The sequence below is a fragment of the Mucor mucedo genome (genome assembly GCF_025094135.1).
Source record: "Mucor mucedo strain NRRL 3635 chromosome Unknown EV154scaffold_63, whole genome shotgun sequence".
Lineage (NCBI taxonomy): Eukaryota > Fungi > Mucoromycota > Mucoromycetes > Mucorales > Mucoraceae > Mucor > Mucor mucedo.
Genome location: NW_026252347.1, coordinates 88576 through 109222, shown reverse-complemented (window position 1 = coordinate 109222; position 20647 = coordinate 88576). Strand labels below are relative to the sequence as shown.

The 20647-nt window shown below is 36.9% G+C and overlaps 7 protein-coding genes and 1 non-coding gene across 8 annotated transcripts; 6 read left to right on the top strand and 2 right to left on the bottom strand.

The window, feature by feature from the left end:
* Positions 1 to 9: 9 nt before the first annotated feature.
* On the bottom strand, positions 10 to 1479 carry EV154DRAFT_513147 (putative alginate lyase). Its single transcript, XM_051602003.1, has 5 exons — positions 1214 to 1479; positions 1146 to 1158; positions 1040 to 1088; positions 742 to 985; positions 10 to 687 (listed from the first exon to the last, which is right to left on the bottom strand). Exons 1-5 carry the CDS (start codon positions 1429 to 1431, stop codon positions 57 to 59), a joined length of 1155 nt encoding a protein of 384 aa, XP_051456285.1. The 5' UTR covers positions 1432 to 1479; the 3' UTR covers positions 10 to 56.
* Positions 1480 to 1997: 518 nt separating this feature from the next.
* On the top strand, positions 1998 to 3382 carry EV154DRAFT_552723 (uncharacterized protein; the record flags this gene model as incomplete). Its single annotated transcript, XM_051605073.1, has 2 exons — positions 1998 to 2213; positions 2417 to 3382. 2 exons carry the CDS (start codon positions 1998 to 2000, stop codon positions 3380 to 3382), a joined length of 1182 nt encoding a protein of 393 aa, XP_051456284.1.
* An 84-nt stretch (positions 3383 to 3466) lies between these two features.
* Positions 3467 to 7786, top strand: EV154DRAFT_513144 (RNA helicase). Its single transcript, XM_051602002.1, has 8 exons — positions 3467 to 3543; positions 3604 to 4237; positions 4293 to 5013; positions 5072 to 6213; positions 6270 to 6397; positions 6448 to 7051; positions 7105 to 7335; positions 7400 to 7786. The coding sequence occupies exons 1-8, from the start codon at positions 3482 to 3484 to the stop codon at positions 7646 to 7648; spliced, it is 3771 nt and encodes a 1256-aa protein (XP_051456283.1). The 5' UTR covers positions 3467 to 3481; the 3' UTR covers positions 7649 to 7786.
* Positions 7787 to 7877: 91 nt separating this feature from the next.
* EV154DRAFT_513143 (uncharacterized protein) lies at positions 7878 to 10485 on the top strand. The gene has a single exon (XM_051602001.1). The coding sequence runs from the start codon at positions 7979 to 7981 to the stop codon at positions 10472 to 10474; it is 2496 nt and encodes an 831-aa protein (XP_051456282.1). The 5' UTR covers positions 7878 to 7978; the 3' UTR covers positions 10475 to 10485.
* EV154DRAFT_513142 (uncharacterized protein) lies at positions 10486 to 12152 on the bottom strand. The gene is made up of 2 exons (XM_051602000.1): positions 11601 to 12152; positions 10486 to 11512 (listed from the first exon to the last, which is right to left on the bottom strand). Exons 1-2 carry the CDS (start codon positions 12046 to 12048, stop codon positions 10560 to 10562), a joined length of 1401 nt encoding a protein of 466 aa, XP_051456281.1. The 5' UTR covers positions 12049 to 12152; the 3' UTR covers positions 10486 to 10559.
* Positions 12153 to 12681: 529 nt separating this feature from the next.
* Positions 12682 to 12753, top strand: EV154DRAFT_t76. Its single transcript has one exon. It is a non-coding gene; the product is annotated as a tRNA-Glu (tRNA).
* A 1098-nt stretch (positions 12754 to 13851) lies between these two features.
* On the top strand, positions 13852 to 14748 carry EV154DRAFT_423056 (uncharacterized protein; the record flags this gene model as incomplete). Its single annotated transcript, XM_051596116.1, has 2 exons — positions 13852 to 14209; positions 14270 to 14748. The coding sequence occupies 2 exons, from the start codon at positions 13852 to 13854 to the stop codon at positions 14746 to 14748; spliced, it is 837 nt and encodes a 278-aa protein (XP_051456280.1).
* Positions 14749 to 17651: 2903 nt separating this feature from the next.
* EV154DRAFT_513137 (uncharacterized protein) lies at positions 17652 to 19389 on the top strand. Its single transcript, XM_051601999.1, has 5 exons — positions 17652 to 17704; positions 17767 to 17904; positions 17969 to 18116; positions 18175 to 18389; positions 18465 to 19389. Exons 1-5 carry the CDS (start codon positions 17701 to 17703, stop codon positions 19277 to 19279), a joined length of 1320 nt encoding a protein of 439 aa, XP_051456279.1. The 5' UTR covers positions 17652 to 17700; the 3' UTR covers positions 19280 to 19389.
* Positions 19390 to 20647: the final 1258 nt, after the last annotated feature.

Here is a 20647-nt window from a genome sequence, read left to right as displayed (position 1 = left end):
AAGAAAGAATGATGTTTAAAAATCACAACAATGTATTTTAATAAAGTTTTTTGTATTTAATTGATTGGGGACCAAAGCGCATTAATCGCGTTTTTCGGTCCTCCAATTTTATCAGAGTATTTGCAATGGTAAGCGGTATGAATGAATTGTTTACAACAATTATCGTGATCATTTAGCCTCTTTAGTACAATTTCAACACATCTGACAGCTTGCGTTATATCCTCTTTTTGATTTGGATCATTTCCAAAAGATGTTATATAATGTATAGCTGAATGAATAAGGTTATTTGAGTTATAAACATTTAAACCTATGTCTTTGGCAAGCTCGGCTAGATAAAGTATAGCTTGCATATTAAAAGCTAAATAGTGAAAAGGTTTTGTTCGTTTAGATTCCAGCGGCTGATTTCCCGTTCTTGGATCGATTTGTTTTTGGAGATCGTTCATAAAAAAATCGACAATTAGGTTCGATGGTTTCGTGGAAATGGGATTCAGGTAGAAATCTATGGAGGCTTTTTGAACAATATACCATGTATAGATATTATTTTTTGATTTCGAAGCTTGAAGTGCAACAGGACTAGTTGTTAACCAATTGAGATAGTTTGCAAACCAGAGCTTGATATATTGATTAATTGCATAATAAGCATGGAATGCATCCAAAAGCGGCAATAAATTAGCGATGCGGGATAGTCTATATGCGAAATAAGTTATGACAATTTAATTTGACTATAACCCCATAACTTACACTCTCGAGCTTATTACGCCTTCTCCACGCCCCATCTTTGTTGTATTTTGACTTCCTCTCACAAATTGTGCATAGTTAAGATTGGGATTCATTCTAGTCTTTTCATTTAAAAAAAATGTATCCAGCAACGATACCGCGTAGATTGCATAATTCTCATTATTAAGAAAATAATAGCCTAAACATAAGAATGTAAAGCTTTCAGCAAATGATTCTAGCTGAGACTGATCTTTTACACATCCTATGTCTAAACAGAATCATTCAGTAACAATGCATATTTTCGATAGGCTTCCATATTTACCAGGATTTCTTTTCCCATCTTTCCTTATATATTTTGTGTTTGTATCGTCCTAATAACAAATATTAAGTACATGCATTATTATATTTTATAAAAATAACAAAATTACCGGCCACCAATATCTAGTAAACATAGTTAGTATATTGTTGTTAAAGTATGTGGTTTTCATATATTTACGGTGCATAACTAAGAAAGTCGCTAACATCTCCACTTGGAGCAATGTGTGGAAATTTCTTTTCAAATGTAATACTAAAAGGTCCACTTTTTAAGGCACCGTCGGCTAGTTTTTCTAATGCCTTATAAGCATCCTTTGTCAATTCTGTCTGACCGGCTTGTCTTTGTGATCGGAGATTGCGAAAAGAAATGTATTCTAATTCAGGTTTTCTAGGGCCCATAATGACGTAAAGAAGGAAAAAGCTTTTTTTTATATATTCAACTGTTTTTGTGTAGCTGCTGAGTTAGTAACAAATACCCCTCTTACTTACTTCAGGTCCTGCTATTGAACGTATATATAATATCTCGACCATCATTTGATTCAGACATGTTTAATGAGCAAACTTTTTTACAAGCCTCACGAAAATAAATAAATGGCTGCTTCTTGGATATCCTTAGGTGATATATCCCATTAATATCCTTAATTTATGAGTATTTTTGCTATTCGTCTAGATAGTTTGAGCGGAATAGACTATAAGGGCATGCTAACTTATTGGATGTAGTTTAATCGTTATTTATTTTTGGTTGGTGGAGTGAATTTATCTGGACTAACAAACGAATCAGATGCGCTACACTAAATATAAATAGACGCTAGATAATTAAGGGGATAATACATACCTTGTTCAAGCCATAATAATCAAATGTATATGTAATAACTAGCAAGTTGAATATGAGTGTCTTTCCATTCATATGGTCCAATAAAAAGGTATCAAGTAGTATAAACAACAGTAAAAACTCCTGACACAGTATGACATCCTTCATACCTAATTATAAAATTGACAGTGCTCGTCTAAAAATCAAGTCATCAGTATCTATCATGAAGACAAACATAACATATGTTTATTTAATTCAGTGTGCTAATAGCCATATTTTCATCGGTATGATGGCTTTAAAAGAGCTATATGTCATTACAATTATTCTCATTAGGAAGAAAAATTATCCCATTATTTCCAATGTTAATGGAGTATGTTATTATTGCAATAGATAGATAAAGACTGTGTCTTCATAATGTTATTATATTGTTTAGAAGCAGTTATAAGGTTGATTGTTGTTAAACACAATGAATATAAAAATTGATCGCTCATCCAATGAAAATCGTGCGTGCTTATTTAAAACCTGAACGCAACAAGAACAATTAAAATCATCTCTCTTTCCTATAAAATAAAGATGAAAACTTCTTTCTACACCAAATCATCCCCCGTTACAAGACAGCTAAGACCTAAGTTGGATATTCCCAAACAAACGCTTTCGATTCAAAAACTCACTTTTAGTAGCAACAAAGAAGGAAAAACTTTTGTCACCATCTATCCTAGTCAAGTATATATCACATCCAAAGATCTGATTGAAATGATTGAAGAAAAAAAAGAGAGTATCCCAGTGAAAAATAACAACTGTATTCTTCGGGACGATATACTATATGCAATCCATAATTTTGCTTCTGACGAAAACACAACAACACCAGAAAACCATATCTCGGATTTAACAAATACAGGACAAACGACTGAGCCAAAACGCCCTACCAATGCTTTTATTCTTTATAGAACTGCACTCCGAAAAAAAATTAAAGCTTTGTTTCCATCTTTTAGCAATAGTGACATTTCAAAATTTACTGGTGCTATGTGGAAAGCAGCAGATAAAGAAGTTAAAGAAAAGTATATCAAACAAGCCATGGAATGTAGAGCCCTTCACAAACAAATGTACCCTAACTTCGAATACAACATTAAAAAAGAAACTTCTGATCAAGCAGCTTCCGTATCCCAAAATCAGGATCTTTCAGGTGACAGATGGGATAATTATTTCGACCAATGTTTACAAAATGCAACAATGGAATTTTTCAACGAAAACCACAGTATTGGAGACTTGAAAAATGATCAGGGGAGCTCTAATTGGATTGATAACGTTAACCCCAACGTCATTTCGGTGAACTCAAATAATCTTCTTTTTGAAGGTTACCAGGAATCAAATGAATGGAAAGAGGTGTGTAATATAGTCTCACAGTTCTTTCCCGAAGACTCAGATCAGAACACATTAATGGATGATAAACTATGGGCAAGCCTCGGTGGTATGGATCTGATAATTGATAAAGGATATGAATTACCGTCGTATATTGAGGACAATGAAAACAGTCATTAAAATCACAGGACTAATCCTGCTAGTTTTATCGGTTAAATTTATCAAATAAAATAATCGGACCAGAATAATTTTTCTTCTCTTCGTTTACAATTTCTAAATATGACTTCGAGGGGACAATCGTCTCGTCCACGTTGGAACAATGTTGACTGGGACTTACCTAAGTAACTAATGATTTCAGTTAAAAATTCCTTACAAAGAAATAATTGACTTGTTTCCGATAGTTTATCAAGCACACCTACAGTGAATGCAACGTTAAACTCACTTACGAATGAATTTGAAGTATATGAAAAGAAACCATCGCGCTCCAAATTTGATTTCGGCTCGAACAGTAATAGCACACCTAGTTGGGTATTTGATGCAGAACGAGGGTGGGATTCAAAACCGGGAATAGAAGAAAAGAGCTGGGAATCTTTAACTAATCATCATGATCAAGACATTCAACCCGATAAATTCAGCTCAAGGGAGACCGCAACATTTCGCTTGAACCTCGAGATTGATGACACACCTATATTCTCTAAAGTTACTGACTACACTTCATTCCGTAAACAAGAAATCATTCCAGATTTCGACGATATTATTACTTCTGAGGAACTAAAGGATCCAGAAGAATGGCAGGATCGCGATTACCGACTACCACTTCCTGATATACCTATCAATCGCGTTAAAACGCCTTACGACAGCGCTGACCAATATTTATACACCCACTTTGAATTGATGCGTCAGGATTTTCTTATCCCGCTTCAAAAGGCTGTTAAGGCATATAAAGAAGTTTACGCTTATACAAAGACGAAAGATGACCAAGGTTTAGCCATGGAAACTGCTTCTAATCAGCAACCATATAGGCTATATGAGCACGTAAGTTTGGTACGGTAAATGGGAACCTATACGACTAATTGAACAAATTGACTAGGTCCATTTAAATGCCATCGTATTCGCTTCAAGACAACCATTATATAGGATTAGTTTCCGTTTACCCTACTATTGTCGGGTAAATTGGCCACAATCCAAAAGATTAATGCCTGGTACATTGGTATTATTGTCTAAAGATCACTTCCAGAAGGATTTAAAGGTTGCGACAATTGTAGAGAGAGGTGATGAACCCATGCGTGGTGCCAACAGATTTGAGTATTTGTTGGATTTGTATTTGGAGCGTGATAATGAAAACCAGCCACTTGGATTTGGCGATCCCTCCATGAGCGATGAAGATACCTATGTTATGATTGAAGCAACAGACGGTTATTTTGAAGCTTATAGACATGTATTGAGTGTATTCCAAAGAATCAAACCAACTGAATTACCTTTCAAGCCTTATTTAGTCGACCTGTCAAACGAAGTTATGGTTCCACATTATGCTGCGCGAAAAAGAACATATGACATCAACGTACAAAAGTACTTTAAAGGGCGTGAGCGTTGGCCGGTGGATATCAACGGTGAATGGCCACAATACAGAACTGGAATGGATAAGACACAGCTCGATGCATTAAAGACTATTCTTTCTCACAACCTCTCTATTGTACAAGGTCCACCTGGTACTGGTAAAACTTACGTGGGAACTTATGCCATGCAAGTCCTTCTAAATAACTTTGATGTCTCTTTGGGACCAATTGTTTGTATCTGTCAAACTAACCATGGTAAACAAATTATATACCATAATTCGTGTACATATACTGAATCTTTTTTTTTCTTAAGCTTTGGATCAATTTTTGGAGCATATCTACCCATTCAACGATAATATTGTTCGTGTTGGAGGACGATCCAAGTCTGAATTATTGAAAGAGCGCACATTGTATGAACTAAAAAAGACTCATGAAAGACCTCGGGGTGTCAGTAGATTGTATCGCACAAGGGATGAAATTGGAAAAGAAATCAGAAACACGATTATTGAAATGTATGAAGAACCCTGTGTATCGATCGAATTTATCACATCTATTAGAGGCTTGAGTCCCAGACAGATAGAAAGTCTTAAAAGAATCACTGAACGTGAAAAAAATCGTGCCCCCCAATCGGCTGCCAACTCCTTTGTTAGTGATGATGTGGACTCTGATGATGATTGGGAAATCAGTTCTATTGAACCTCCTACCCCCAAAGCACCTCAAACTAATAACAACAAGAAGGGAGGTCCACCACCAAGAAAAAATCCTATTTCTAATAATTGGGCAGGCGGCAACCCAAACAGAGTGGAGACAGTAAAAGAAAAACCACCGAATCCTGTTGAGGTATGGCTGAAAGAGGCTATTGAATATGTCGACGATGCTGGTGTCATGTCTACACTTGCGGAAGAAATGAAACAATCATTATTGGAGCAAGAAAAGGGTTTAATATTTGACGAGGACCCAGATGAACGCGAGTTGATTGAAGAAGAGGAATTGAAAGAAGTGACACAAGAATTCAGAGGTGATGATAACGTAAGAACCAACCCATATATTCAAATTGGAAAGTCATACCAAAAACAAAGCGAAACCGGCCCCGGGGAACGCCCAGAAAGAAAAATCATCAACTACCAAAAGATCAGAGCCGCTGCTAGCTTTGACCCACAGAAGTTCAACTTCTTCAACGATAATAACGAGGATGGTCTATTTGATACTGACAATAACAAATATTCCCTGGAAAGATGGATGAAGGAAAGTGATGTATCTATGTGGCCCCTTCCTGTTCGCCTAAAAGCACATAAAAACTGGGCTGATGAAAGAAAGAGAACCTTAGAGGCTAGGACTAATATGCTCATGAAACGATACTACGACTTATCTAATGAAATCCGTAAAGTAATGGCTGGTTTCGAAGCTAAAATCTGTAGGGAAAACAGAGTTGTGGGAATGACGAGTACAGCTGCTGTAAGTAACTTTCTCTTTTACATAAATACAAAAGATACTCATGGCATTTAAATTAGGCTAAATATCATGATTTATTGGAGGAAATGCGACCCAGAGTGATGGTTGTTGAAGAAGCGGCTGAAATGTTGGAATCGCATATTATCTCTGCGCTAACAAGATCTCTGGAGCATCTTATTCTAATTGGGTAGGTAGATAACAAATTTAGAAATCTTAAAATTCTAACCATATATTTAGTGATCATCAACAGTTGAGACCCTCGACAGCGGTTCATGCTCTTGCTGAAAATCACGCGTTAGGTGTATCCCTCTTTGAAAGACTGGTTAAGAACAATTTTCCTTTTACTAGACTTTCTCATCAGAGACGTATGCGACCCGAAATTCGCTCTCTGATTAACCCAATTTATATTGATCCACCACTTAACGATCATCCCGATGTGTTTAATTATCCACCTATTAAGGGCATGGCACAATCTTTATTCTTTTTGAGTCACACCGAAGATGAAACACATCTATCAGAGTCTGCTTCCAAGGTGAATGAACATGAAGCAAAAATGGCAGCCAAATTATCTGTTTACCTCTTACTTCAAGGATATCGTACAGAAGATATTACAATTATTACCATGTATGCAGGTCAAAAATCCTTAATCAAGAAATCACTTCGTGAAGAGAGACGTCCCCATACGGATCCTGAGCCTATTCAGGTTAGTAGTGTTGATGGTTTCCAAGGTGAGGAAAACAAAATTATCATTTTGTCCCTCGTAAGAAGTAATACTACTGGTCAAATTGGTTTCTTGAAGGTTGTTAATCGTGTATGCGTATCGTTATCAAGAGCTAAGCATGTGAGTATTATATTTTTATAAATTAGATTAAATATTAATTTACTTCTATAAAGGGGTTCTATATACTTGGTAACGCTGGACTCTTATGTGAGCGAAGTGATCTTTGGAATGAAATTATTGGAAATTTGGAAAATCAACCTGTGAAAATGATTGGTTGCAAATTACCTCTGAAATGTAAGAAACACAATGCGATAACTGAGGTGCAGTGGCCTGTAGACTTTACCGAAGTTGAGGAAGGAGGTTGTACAAGACCTTGTGGTGAAGAACTCCCATGTGGACACAAGGTAAATATTAAACTATTCTATGAAGATATTTGTTTGTCGAACATTAATATATTTTTTTGCGAAGTGTTCGTTCAAATGTCATCCATTTGATCATATGGATATTCGTTGTAATCTTCAATGTGAAAAGGTACTATCTTGTAAACATCCATGTTTAAGACGCTGCTGTGAACCGTGTGGGTCGTGTATCTATCGAATCAGCGTAAGATTGCCTTGTGGCCATACCATGGAAAATGAATGTGGTGTGATTCGAAAGTTAGCAGCATCGAAAAATAAGGAAAGATGTCCAGTTTGTAAAGCTCCACTTACTGCTTAATAAAGTAATACTATCCTTACAGGACATTGTGGGAAGTTTAAAATGTACCATGTGCCCTATTTCTAGTGTGGGGATATTTCATTTGCCTTTTTAGAAGTGGGGCGGTGTTATTTTTATTATTATTTTCCACGGATGATTGACTGTTAGCGATAAGCTTTTTATATCAAATTTGATTAACAAAGTAGGACGATCCTGTTATTGGTTACTGTTATTAAAACAAATTTGTATCACGACATCTGAGTATTGCTCTGACTAAAAAAAAAATCTTTTCACACAACTCTTCTTTCACTTTATTACAACAACAACCAAACAGAAAAAACATAAACTTAAATGCCGTTTGACACTATTGGAAGATCTCAAAAACGCATTAGGTCTTCACCCCTACAATTTGATGAAGAAGATGATTTTTACTCCATTTCCTTCGACGATAATTTACATTCACCTTTTCCAATCAACCAAGATAAAGATTGGTTACAAGAAAATTGGATACATGGCAAAAACGACAAATTATCGCCCACAACATCTTCTTCAGATACAACAGACAATCCTTCCGTCTATTCCCTATCACTCCCAACTACTGATAGTACCTCATTTTGGAAACAACCAACCATATCTATGCCTACCACTTCAGAGCTGGATATCTGGTCTAAATTTCATCTATCTTACTCTGATATTGGAATCAATATGGAAGCCAATGTTACGAGTGCATCAGATCTGCATTCTCTCATAGATGCCTTTAGTAAACTATGTAGTACAGACTCGTCTGTGGTGGCACATGACCCCAGCTCCCAATCACCTCCAATTCCCCAATCACCAATATCTTCAGGTGATGACTACATTTCCTCAAATCAATCTGTCACTAGTGCAAGTAGTGGAATTACTCTTTGTAGAAACAAGTCGCATAAATTAAAGCCCGTAAATTATTTTGCTACTGTTGGTAGACTTGGTCAGCTTAGTCACCCACATTCAAAACATGGTTTAATTAGTTTAAAACAAGTAGCTGAGGCTTGTATTGACACTTACTTCACGTGCTGGGTAAGAAATACTCCTGTGCTACGTCGAGATGAGTTTATGACCTGGTATGAGGCACAAGAGGATCCGACAAACACCCTTATTGTAAATGCCATTTGCTTATTTGTATTTCGACACATGGTTCTACACCATTCAATACCTGGAGTAGAACATTTTGTTTGTGACCAAGACAAGATTCAAGAGCAAGAGGAATATTTTTTCGATACCGCTCGTGAATGTTTATCACAGTCATTTGATAGCCCTGATCGATTTACAATCGTAGCCTTGTTGTTTATGGTATTTCGTGCTGAGCCTAGCCGCAGACACCATTATGCTGGCATGGCGGTATCTGCACTTCATGAGCTAGATATTTATCCTCGTACTATTGATGAATCCGATGATGAATCGTATGAAAAAGAAATGGATACTCGTCTTTGGTGGTTTGTTTGGGCGTGGGATTTCTATCTTTATTCTTCAGGATCTGCCAAAAACACCCCACAACCAAGAATTCCTGGTAGTGAGATCGACTTTCCAAAATTGTTGGAACAAGATATTGATGGAGATGAAACAAGTGTTATCGCATACATTCATTGCTTGCGCGTTTGGAAAATCCAAGCTCACCTTATTTCAACTGTGTACGAACAAGAATCAGATATGACAGTAGAACAACTTCAAGAATATGATCAACAACTCTTGGCTTTCTATGCTGGCTTACCAGACTATCTGAAATTCGACAGTGGCTTTGAATATGGACACGAAGATTTGTTTTTAGCCTGTATCCGTGTAAATATTGAATACAATGCCACTCGAATCATTCTTCACAAATTATTCGTACCTGACCAAAATGATCCTCGCCCAAGCCAATTCTCACTGGAATCCTTAAACATTTGTTTAAAGACTGCTTTAAAACAGTTATCGACATTAAACTCGGGCTCTTTTCTCCCCAATGGCAGATGTACCTTTGATCGTGATGAATTATGGAGAGCAAGTGAAGTTATTTCAATCGCTATGGATGTATACCGTGCTTGTGCCTCAGCAGAAGATTGCGCATTGATTATCAAAGATATTCGTCCGGAAGAATTCGAGAATGGCTTAACAAGAGCACTGGAAATCCTGAAGAATACCATGGAATTCGAAGCACTCAATCGCAACTGGATTCAAGTAGCAGATTGGCTCCAAGTCGAGATAAGAAGACATCAACTTTATTCAAGCCCCCGTTTCAAAACAACAGACTCAAAAAGCAAAGATACTAATTCCTCTCTCAATAATACTCATCCTGATTACTTTCTTGCCAACCTCAAAGCTGATGCTGAAACCAAAAGACAGGCAGGTATGGTCGATACCAACAAAATTAAAAGCGAACTTTTGCGACGCATGTCTCGCTCATCACTCTCTCAAGATACCAATTCTATTGCCAATGATAAACACCGACCGGTAAAAAATACTTACAACAATAACTCATCATGGATGCAACATCAGCAGGTGTTCTCCAGCTATAATATCAAAGACTCATCTCCGACTCCACCTACATCAACTATCTTTAAAAACAATTCTATGCCCATCTCATTTATGGATCAATCTTATCGATTTCAAAATGAAAACACTTCCAAACCGTTCATCTCCAAATTTTCATCTATACCTGCCTCATCTACACCTATGTCCTTTGTACAATATCAACCTCAACCTTCATTAAACCCACCTTCCGAAATCAAGAGTAATGTTACTTCCATCCCTAAGAACCAATCAAAGTTTAGATACTTTAGTCCAAGGAAAATGAACAAATTTATGTTCATTGATGATACCCCAGTACCATAAAACTTTTATAATTCATATCTAATAAACCATCTCCATATATACTATTTAATTATTTTATAAGTCTATTGTTATGCATCTAAGTAATCTAACGCATAGTGACTAACTCCTCAGCAGCGGTAGGATGGATTGCAACACAAGCATCGAAGTTAGCTTTGGTAGCTCCCATACGGACAGCAACACCGAAACCTTGGAGGATTTCGTCACTGCCTCTACCTAAAATATGAACACCAACAACCTTTTCATCAGCACCAGCGCAGACAAGTTTGTAGGCAGTGGGTTCCTTATGTTCCAACATGGAGAAATACATGTTGGTGAACTTGGAGGTATAAGTCTTTACGTTTTCATCACCGAATTTGGCACGAGCCTGATCTTCAGTGTAACCAATGGTACCAGCAGTAGGGTGAGAGAATACAACGGTAGGAATGTTTTCATAATCAAGCTTAGAGTCCTTGAATTGCTCACCGCCGAAAAGACGATCGGATAATTTACGACCGGCAGCGATAGCAACAGGAGTTAACTCAGCGACACCACAAGCATCACCTAAAGCATAAACGTTCTCTTTGGTGGTGTTTTGATAAGCATCAGCAACAATATAACCCTTCTCGTTGATTTCCACACCGGCAGACTTTAAGTTCAACTTCTTGATATTAGGCAAACGACCAACAGCCCAAAGGACAGTATCAACCTCTAAAGTATCAGCCTTTCCATCAGCCTCATATTGAATAGTGATAGGTCCGGTTTCGTTTTCACGAACTAATGCTGTGACCTTGGCATCGAAAGCAAAGTTAACACCAACAGATTGCATTTCCTTTAATAAGTTATCCTTAATAATACTATCAAAGCTACGAAGGATTTGCTTGGTACGAGAGAAGACGGTAGTTTGAGTACCTAATGTATTAAAAATACCAGCTAATTCAATACCGATATAACCGGTACCGATAACAGCAACACGCTTGGGTTGATGTTCAAGATCGAAGAATCCATCGGAATCGATACCGTAATGAGCACCAGGAATATCAGGGATCAAAGGGTGACCACCTACAAAAAAAAAAAAAAAAAAAAAAAAAAAAAAAAAAATGGATTAGTCAGACAAAGCATCCCAAACTTTTGTGTCAGACAAACTAACCAGTGGCAACCAAAATTTTCTTGGCTTGGACTTCAATGGATTCAGTTTCAGAGGTTTGAACACGAATAGTGTTTTCGTTGACAAAACTGGCAAAGCCCTGAATATGGTCTACCTTATCGTTACCCAAGTTTCTTTCGTAAATGCCATTGAGACGCTTGACATAAGCATCACGCTTTTCCTTCATAAGTTCCCAGTTGAACTTGACAGGTTCTTGGTCTCCAAAGCCGTAGTGTTTGGCATCGCGAAGTGCTTCAGCAACAGAAGCAGCATTCCACATGACCTTCTTGGGTACACAACCAACATTGACACAAGTTCCACCGAGACGATGTTGAGCTTCAATGAGTCCAACCTTGGCTCCATGAATACCACTTGCACGTCTGGCAGAAGCAAGACCGCCAGATCCACCACCAATTACAAGGTAATCATAGACAGGCTTAGAGGAGAGCATTCTTTTTGTGATGTAAGACAGTTTTATATTATATAGTAAAAAAAAAAATCTCGAGATATTATTCGAGGTTTTTTTTTTTTTTTTCAAAAGGAAAGTTTAAAAAGAAGAGGCAGGTCCCCACTCTCTTTTAAGATCTTTAGATCAGTTGTGAGAATTTTCGGTAAATCAAATCTTCCGATGCAAAGCGGTCACCCAAATAGAACAAGAGTATCAGTTTAAAAATGACAATGTGTACTCAAAGCTTGCAAGTGGACATTAGATTATTGTGCATTTAGACTTGTAGTACTATCTAGTCAGTTACTGGATGATTTAAAGACTAATTTCAATAACATATAACTTATTTTTGAGGCATTTAAAAACTTTCAGTAACCATAATTCAGGATTATCACGCAATTCACTCTATTTTCTGTATTTTTACAATTGTCAAACCAACTCAATCTTTAACATATATTGAGTATCACTTAAGTACAAACATTGAAAACTCCAAATAGATATCCTTTACTTACCTTTGAGTTAAACTTCCTGCTTGATTTCATACCGCCTTTTTAAGTCACGTGACCTCACGTGATTATCACGTGATTGTTGTAATAATATATGGAATATATATTACGTTTATATTTTAAGAATATATCATCCTCAATGGTCCAACGGCTAGGATTTATCGCTTTCACCGATACGGCCGGGGTTCGACTCCCCGTTGGGGAATTATCATTTTACATTTTTTTGGTTGTTGCTTACGTAATCTAATTTGCTTTTGAGGACGCCTCTCCATTTTCTAAAAAGCATCTCTTTGTTTCTTCTCATTGTAAATAAAGCCATCCGTGTAAGATTTTTGTTAAATGTTATGACTAGCATTCTGTAATACAATACGTCGATTTCATCATGGCGGAAACCTAATTTGGAGCAACTGTGCTCAGCACATCAATTTCCTAATATGCCCGTATATCCAGAATCTCAATGGAACATATTTTTCTGGGTTGTTTAGATTAAGTGTAGATTTATTATTGATACAATGGAGCCGATATCTATATATTATTAATCAGTTTGCGGAATTTTATGCTCCAATCGTCAAAACATAATTTAATCATTTATTTTAAATGAATTCAGATGAATAAACACTTTAGCAAGTAAATATATTCGATTTACGGTGAAGAGGTTAAATAAGTGTAGTGAATTTTTAGAATTTTTTGTTTATAAGACCCATCTAGCGTAACCTACAACTGCTGAACGATACTAACACAATAAGCTCAGCAGAAAAGCGATCTGCATCGGCATCACAATAGACGACCTGTGTACCCCTTCCTTTTTCCTAATAAGTCTTGTGGCTTTATGCAGTAGTTGCTGAGCGCAAAAAAAAAACTTTATTAGCAAAGGGGCAGAACACTAACCTAAACTAAAAGCCAAGAAACCAAAATGACAGCATCTAAATGAACAAAGTTTGTGGCAAATTAAAGCAATCCGCATATGGATTGCAGTCTTTACCAATATAATTTTTTCGCCGCAGTTTAATTTTGTTTTCTATTTGGAAGGCAAATGTTGTTGTTATCTTGGCGAATTCTGCGCGAAGCCACTTTTCAGGAAATATATGTCCATATATGGACATTATTGACCGAAAGAAAAAATTCTATTGTATCTAATTTTAATCTTTCCAGAACCTGTCATGTATATAAAGACGGGCTCTTTTTTTCTGTTACCTATTCGTTCTATAATTCGATACTTACAACAAACACAAAAAGAACAGAAATGAAGACTTCTTTAAAAAACAGCTCAGAAATAAGCGAAAGAAGGGGCTCTATTGAACCCATGGTTTCAGCCACAACAAAATTACAGGATTCCGATACAATTTCGCCTTCTACAGTCTCATTTGATGGTGAATCAACAAAAGAACCAGAAGTGAAGCTTACACGTATAGAAAAATTCAAGCTTACTATGCAGTTTTTAAAACCATTAGCCATCACGATGTTCATTGACGTTGGTCTACCACTCGCCATATATTATGTCCTGAAAATCTGGCTCAGTGTCATTATTGCACTTGTACTATCCGGAATACCCCCTTTAGTGCATGTAATCTATACATTTTGGAAAAAAAGAAAGGTTGATGTTTTGGGATGTATTATTGTTGTGTCATTTATTCTTTCAGCAGTGCTCTCGGTTATCAGTGGTTAGTGTACATTGCTGTGAAATTTTTATTTGAAGGGCTAAAACGGTAATTTTTTTACAGGTGATGTCCGTGTTGCATTATTACGTGATTCTACAACAACAGCAATTGTGAGTCTAATGTTCTTTATCACTTTGATACCACTTCAAACAAGATGGTTCAAGATTCGACCACTTGTCTTTATTATTGGTCAACAAATGATGGCTGGAGCGGCACCTTATACATGGACAGATATCGAGGGAGAGAAACACGAGGAGGAGAGTATGGAATTTATTTGGCAGTTTAGTAGTATGTTCCGAAAATACTGTTATATTATGTCAGGCTTATGGGGTGTCTTGCTTATGGGTGAATTTATTGCCAAAGTGATTATGATCCAAAGTAGTCTCACTGTGGATCAGGTTGTGTTGTATGGAAATATCATTGTGATTGTAGTTGTTGTCTCAATGACTGTTGGATCAACCATTGCTTCCTCAATTATGAGAAAAAAAATTGCCGCTTCCATAGCAGAATGGAGATTAGAGAATGATTTTACAAAAAAGTAGTAGTAGTATTAAACCGTGATTTAAATTGAAATAAAAATATGGATATTGCAAAAAATAAGCAGTGTACGCCAAAAAAATCTATTTAGCCACAATATCAATAAAAGTAATACAATTTGTAGCTTAATAAACAATTCATTCAGTTTAAATGCGTACACTACCATTGTGATCCATCCTTTTGGTTACTTTTATCCTCAGCCCTGAATAAAATGGCCATTGTCCAGTCGCCCCACCCTTGATACACTCGTTCATGTCATATATAAACCATGCAACTACATTTTTCATCCCCTAATTTTGGTGTAATGCTATCATTTTATTTTGCACGGGTTTAAACGTCAAGCGCTGTCTAAAGGACTTTCAAATATTGGAAAATTTGTTGAATTGCAGGATTAGAATCAGAAGTTTAGGCACCAAAGAAGTCACTGTGAGTTATTTCTAAATAATATCAAAGAATGAGTATTGGTGGCCGCTCTTTTACCAAGTTGCTTATTTGTTCAACTAGTCACATATTGCAGGACTACCTTCCTTCATAAAGCTAGTAACTTTGACAGAAGAGCCTTATAACGATTGGAAGAATCTCTTTGTTGGGATCTAACGGGTACTTTCTTTTTTTTTATTGTTGAAATTGTTTAGAATTATTAGACATGCTGGAATAGAATGCTTTTTATTTTATGGCAAACAGGCCAAAATTAGTTTGCAAGGTATTTAAAATACTCTTGTGGGTCACCATAATGTCAGCCCCCATTCAAGTATTGGTAGAGTTCACATGATGCTTTTAAATATGCCTTGTCGTGAATTAAGTAATTTCAGCTGCAAAGAGATGGCCCGTGTAACGTTTATTTGACCAAATTATCCCGCTTTAGTTACTCAAAGCAGCTGTCGAAACTGATGGAAACACCCAAAAAAAGTCACAACTTTATTTGTCTTAATAGCTCTGGAAAAAAAGTATAAAAGGGAGGGATTTTTTCTTGTTCCTCTTTCTTTTCTTTTCTTCATCGATCTGTTACGCGATAAGTGGTGCTGGGTCCGGTGCGGGTTGCTTGTGGGTGCTTTCACTCCCTATTCGAACATTTCATATCATTCCCTTTTATTTTCTTGGTTTTTACGAGTTTGGCGGTACCGGGTCAGGTGCATGTTGCATTTGGGTGCTCTCATTCCCTCACAGAGCAGCATTTTTTTATGATTTATCCATCAATTCTATTGGCTGAATTTTACATTAAGCTTAATGTTAAAATCATAAGGAAGCCGCGTGTTTTATACAGATTGGAAACGTATTTTGGACTCATTCATATTACATGCTCTACGAACGGTCAGACCTATTGACTAGCATGTAATTTATGGGTGCAAACTACGTCATATTGAAGATCCTAAAACTTTGGACTATGCTGGAGGTTATTTAAATGACAGGCATGCTTAAGTTTTTCTTGTACAGCCAGGTTTGATAAACGTGTACAAGTTTCTTTAAGGAATTGATATACGACAATGTCCTTAAAACAGAAACCAGATACAAGAGTTAAAAACGATGGCCGAGACAAATAGATCTATGATTTTCATGTCATACTAAAAAAAAAAACTTGTCAACTTCAAGACAACATCGGATGTTCGTGTTTTGTAACTAGTCGGTCTAAGGCACTACATTTCTCTTTTATAACAATGATACAAGTGGGATTCCATAAATTATCCTATCTCTAAATTTCTTTCCTTATATCAGTTCCATTTAACATAAGTCGGACGATTTTGTGCAACGTTTGTATTAAATGATTTTGCCTTTTGAGAAGCTGTCAAGGAATACCCAAAGCCGCGTGTAAGTATTCGGACCTACCAATGTTTGTCATACGATTAGTTTTTATAAAATTTGCGATCGGCGCTCGTTAAGTAAAGGGTTTTAGAGATATATTATTTCTCCATACGAAATAAAAGATTCGGTAAATATCTGCTGTTTTAATGATATTCATGCAACGTTGCAGATCTTTATCTTTGGCACCCAATGGCTCGCTTGAACGGAGTGGTAGTACAAAGACTTGGCAGCACATCTTTAAAGCTGCTGTCTCGAAATCCGAGTATTTTCTTTTAAGCATTTTTTGAACGTTTACTTTTGTATACGTATACTTTTACTGCAAGAACAATCGAGATTGAGATACCATTTTTCTCATGCCATCTGAGGCTATTCCGTACATTAAGCACTCTGACAATGCTTGATCAACATTGGCTGTCAAGATATATTTAGTATTAACAAACATCCTTTACTTTTTGAAGGCTTTTTATTTAACGAGCCTGTCAAATAAAAAAGTCCAGGCTCTTCTTTTTTTGTTGGGTTAAAAGTGGGCCGATCATGACACAAGCGGGGATGTATGTGCTGTAAATAGACTTGAATATTTAGGGTTTGTTTTGACGTCAGATGTCATTTTTTTCGTCGTTGTTGTAAAAAGATGGAACCACGGAAACAAAAATAAGATAGCTCTGCCAGAACGACTTTTATTGTTGTTGTTTGATTTTTTTTTAAATATTAGTGACAATAGTATGTAAATTAGTGTACAAAACATTATAAGAGGTGCATTGACAGGCCCAGTTATTATTTTGCGGGCTTTTTAAACTGTGTTTTAACAAGGAGGGGTATAAGATGTATTAAACTGCTGGCTCAATCTACAGTGCCACTTGTAATACGGAAAGCAATACTTTAGTCAGATAATTTAGTTTCGAGATTATTGTTAGACAGAGGTTGAAGGTTGAAAGAAAACAATTTATTATGCTCATGATTTCTATTGGACAATGTCTACCAATGAAAAAGCAGAATAATGGCGGAGATTTGTGGGCTTGTCAGGCCCCGCCGCGAAAGAGTTTTTTTTATTTTACACTCAGGTAGAAAAAAAAAAAAAAGTATTTTTTTTTCACACTTTTTTTCACACTTTTTTTTTTTTTCTTTTCCTTCTTTTTATATATACCAAACGCAAACAAATGAGTAAGAGAAAGAGAGTCTTGCTATTTGATATTTGAGGTACTAATAGTTTACAACAAAAAAAGTAGCAACAGTTCCTTCAAGAAACAAAGTTGCTAGTAGTGGAAGAAGAAAACAACAAAAGCTACCCGATCCCGTTGTGGTGTCTGACGAAGAAAGTGTAGAGGACGAATCCATAACGAGATGTGTCTGTGGTGAACTACGTATGTATTGCACCTCATTCATGGGTCCACAAATAAATAATGTTACTAAAGTACACAAATATAGATAGCATTGGCTTAATGGTGTGCTGTGATCAATGCGAAGTTTGGCAACATTGTGAATGTATGGGTCTGGAGGAACAAGAAATCCCTGAGCAATATTTCTGTGAACAATGCAAGCCTTCAGACCATGTGGAAGTAAAAGGCTACGACAAGTAAGTTTTTTTTTTTTCTTCTAAAAAAAAAAAACAAATACTTAAAATTTATAAATAGAACGCGTAGATATTATAAACCTTCGTCACCTACTGCTTCAGACTCTGACAAAAGAATGACAAAGAGAAGAACAACTTTTAACAGCAGAGAGGCTTCCATATCTTTGGAAGAAGTTTTAGCCTTTAGAAGCGCTATAGAACATTCAGGGATGGAGCTTCCCCATGCGGGTGAATACCACTCCATTGAAGATGGCATTACAGTTTTGCAAGATTATGGTACAAACACTGAATCAATATTCTCATTTATTTTCTCTCTTAATTAACAAAAAAAAAAAAAAAAAAAAAATGTAGACGAAAATGAAACTATTACAACAAGACAAGTTAGACCAAAAAGACAGAGCAAAAAATCTGAGAAAAAAGTATATACCCGCCGTACACCACAACAACAATCAGCAGTCGCAATATCCCCACCATCCCCACCAGCGCCAACACCCACAGCACTGCTACTGCAGCATCAGCAAGAACAACAAACCCCGATATTCTTTCGTGAAACCTCACCGCCAGCCAAAATACGACTTCCTTCACATCGTATGAGTATACCAGAAATGAATAGAAGAGCCAATCAGATATTAGAATATATTTGCTCTATTCAAGTTGAATTAAAGTCCAATAAAAGAAAGAAACAAGATGATGACGATGAAGAAGAAAATGTAAAACGTAGACAATTAATTGATGCTCAAATTGCTGAAGCAATGTCAAATCAACATTACAGTGCAGGCACTGATGAGTATGATTTAGATCAGAGAGACGAAAAAGAAAACAGAAGGCCAACACCTATTCTTATACCTGGCAAATTCGATCATTCTTCTTCTCCTTCTTCCTCACTCAGCAGTGCAAGTACTATACCTTTAGATGATCATCGCCTATTGGATGATCATCATGATGAGCACACTGAAAAAAGTGTAGCCGAAGAAGCCCTACAGAGAAAATCTGACCAATCTTCTATGGAAATTATGGACCATCTCACAAGACAAGTCGTCACCTTTCAACGTCGTTTTGGCTCCCTGTCTTATCACTTGGAGGACGCTGGCAATGAAAGTGATGGTCCAATCACAAGAAGAAGTCAGAACAAGTCAATAGTAGATAGGTCTCCTTTTCTTCTTTAAATATCTTTTGCACATACATCCATCATCTTTCAATTAAACTCCCCCCTCCCCATTTTTGTACATATCTATAACTTTAAATAAATGCTCTTTTTTTTTATTATTATTATTGTTGTCCCCAAGTGCTTGGTATGGTGGGATCCTTCCAGCTTGTCTTTTGTGCCTCCTTCTTCTGTGAAGAAGGTGCATCATTCAAATCATTCAAGCTAAAACTAACATTTTGTGTGGGCTTTCGACTCGCCCCTCCCCCTCCTCCAAAATCGGAAAAGTTCAAGGATATTTCTCGAGGTAATTTCGGCTTTTCATCATGTTGCAAATCGTTCAAACTAAAAGATATCTCTTGTACTGGTTTACGTTTCTTTTGGCCTGCATCATCTTGTAAATCACTTAAACTAAACGAGATTTCTTGAGGCTTACGACGACCTGGTGTATCGTCTAAATCGCTCAAACTAAACGAAATTTCTTGAGGCTGTTTACGTCTCTGTGCAACATCTTGTAAATCGCTCAAACTAAACGAGATTTCCCTGGGTTGTTTACCTTGCTGAACAGGTGCATCGTTTAAATCGTTCAAACTAAACGAAATCTCTTGAGGTTGTTTACGTCGTTGGGCTACATCCTGTAAGTCGCTCAAACTAAACGAAATTTCCTGTGTTGGTTTGCGCTGTTGAGGAGCTTGTTGTAAATCGCTCAAACTAAACGAAACTTCCTGTGTTGGTTTACGTTGCTGATGAGCTTCTTGTAAGTCGCTCAAACTAAATGAGATCTCTTGAGTTTGTTTCTGGGGTGGCTGAGATGATTGTTGTAAATCGCTCAAACTGAACGAAATTTCTTTCGTTCCAAAATTGTTGGAAGTGGCCTTTGATTGTAAGGGTTGTTCCACTTCACTTGGTGCAGCCCAAACGGCTGGTTCTATATTTTTCTCTACACTAGGTTTGGTGACTGGAGTAGTAGTAGTATTAGTCATCGTAGCTGCAACAGGTGCAGCAACAGTATCTGCAAAGGATTTCCATTTAGAGGCATTATCCTCTGCAACAGCTGGCAGTTTAGCTTTCCAAGAATCTTTGACGACAGGTTTTTCAATAGCAGTGGGTGCTACAACCTCTTCCTGTGCTCCCCAAGCATGGGTCGGCTCGGGTGCTACTTCGGGTGTCACTGCTGCATCCCAAAAAAAGTTACTAGTCCACGCCTGCTCCTGTTGTTTAGGTGCTTCAGCCACCGGAGCTGCCTCATGTGATTTATCATTGGCAACTTGACTCAAAGATCCCCATGCACGCAAAGCACTTTCCTCGTCAATCACAACTGCAGGTTCTTCAACAGCTTTTTGTTTGACTTCTGCCTTAGGTTCTTCTAAAGATCCCCATGTGTACATAG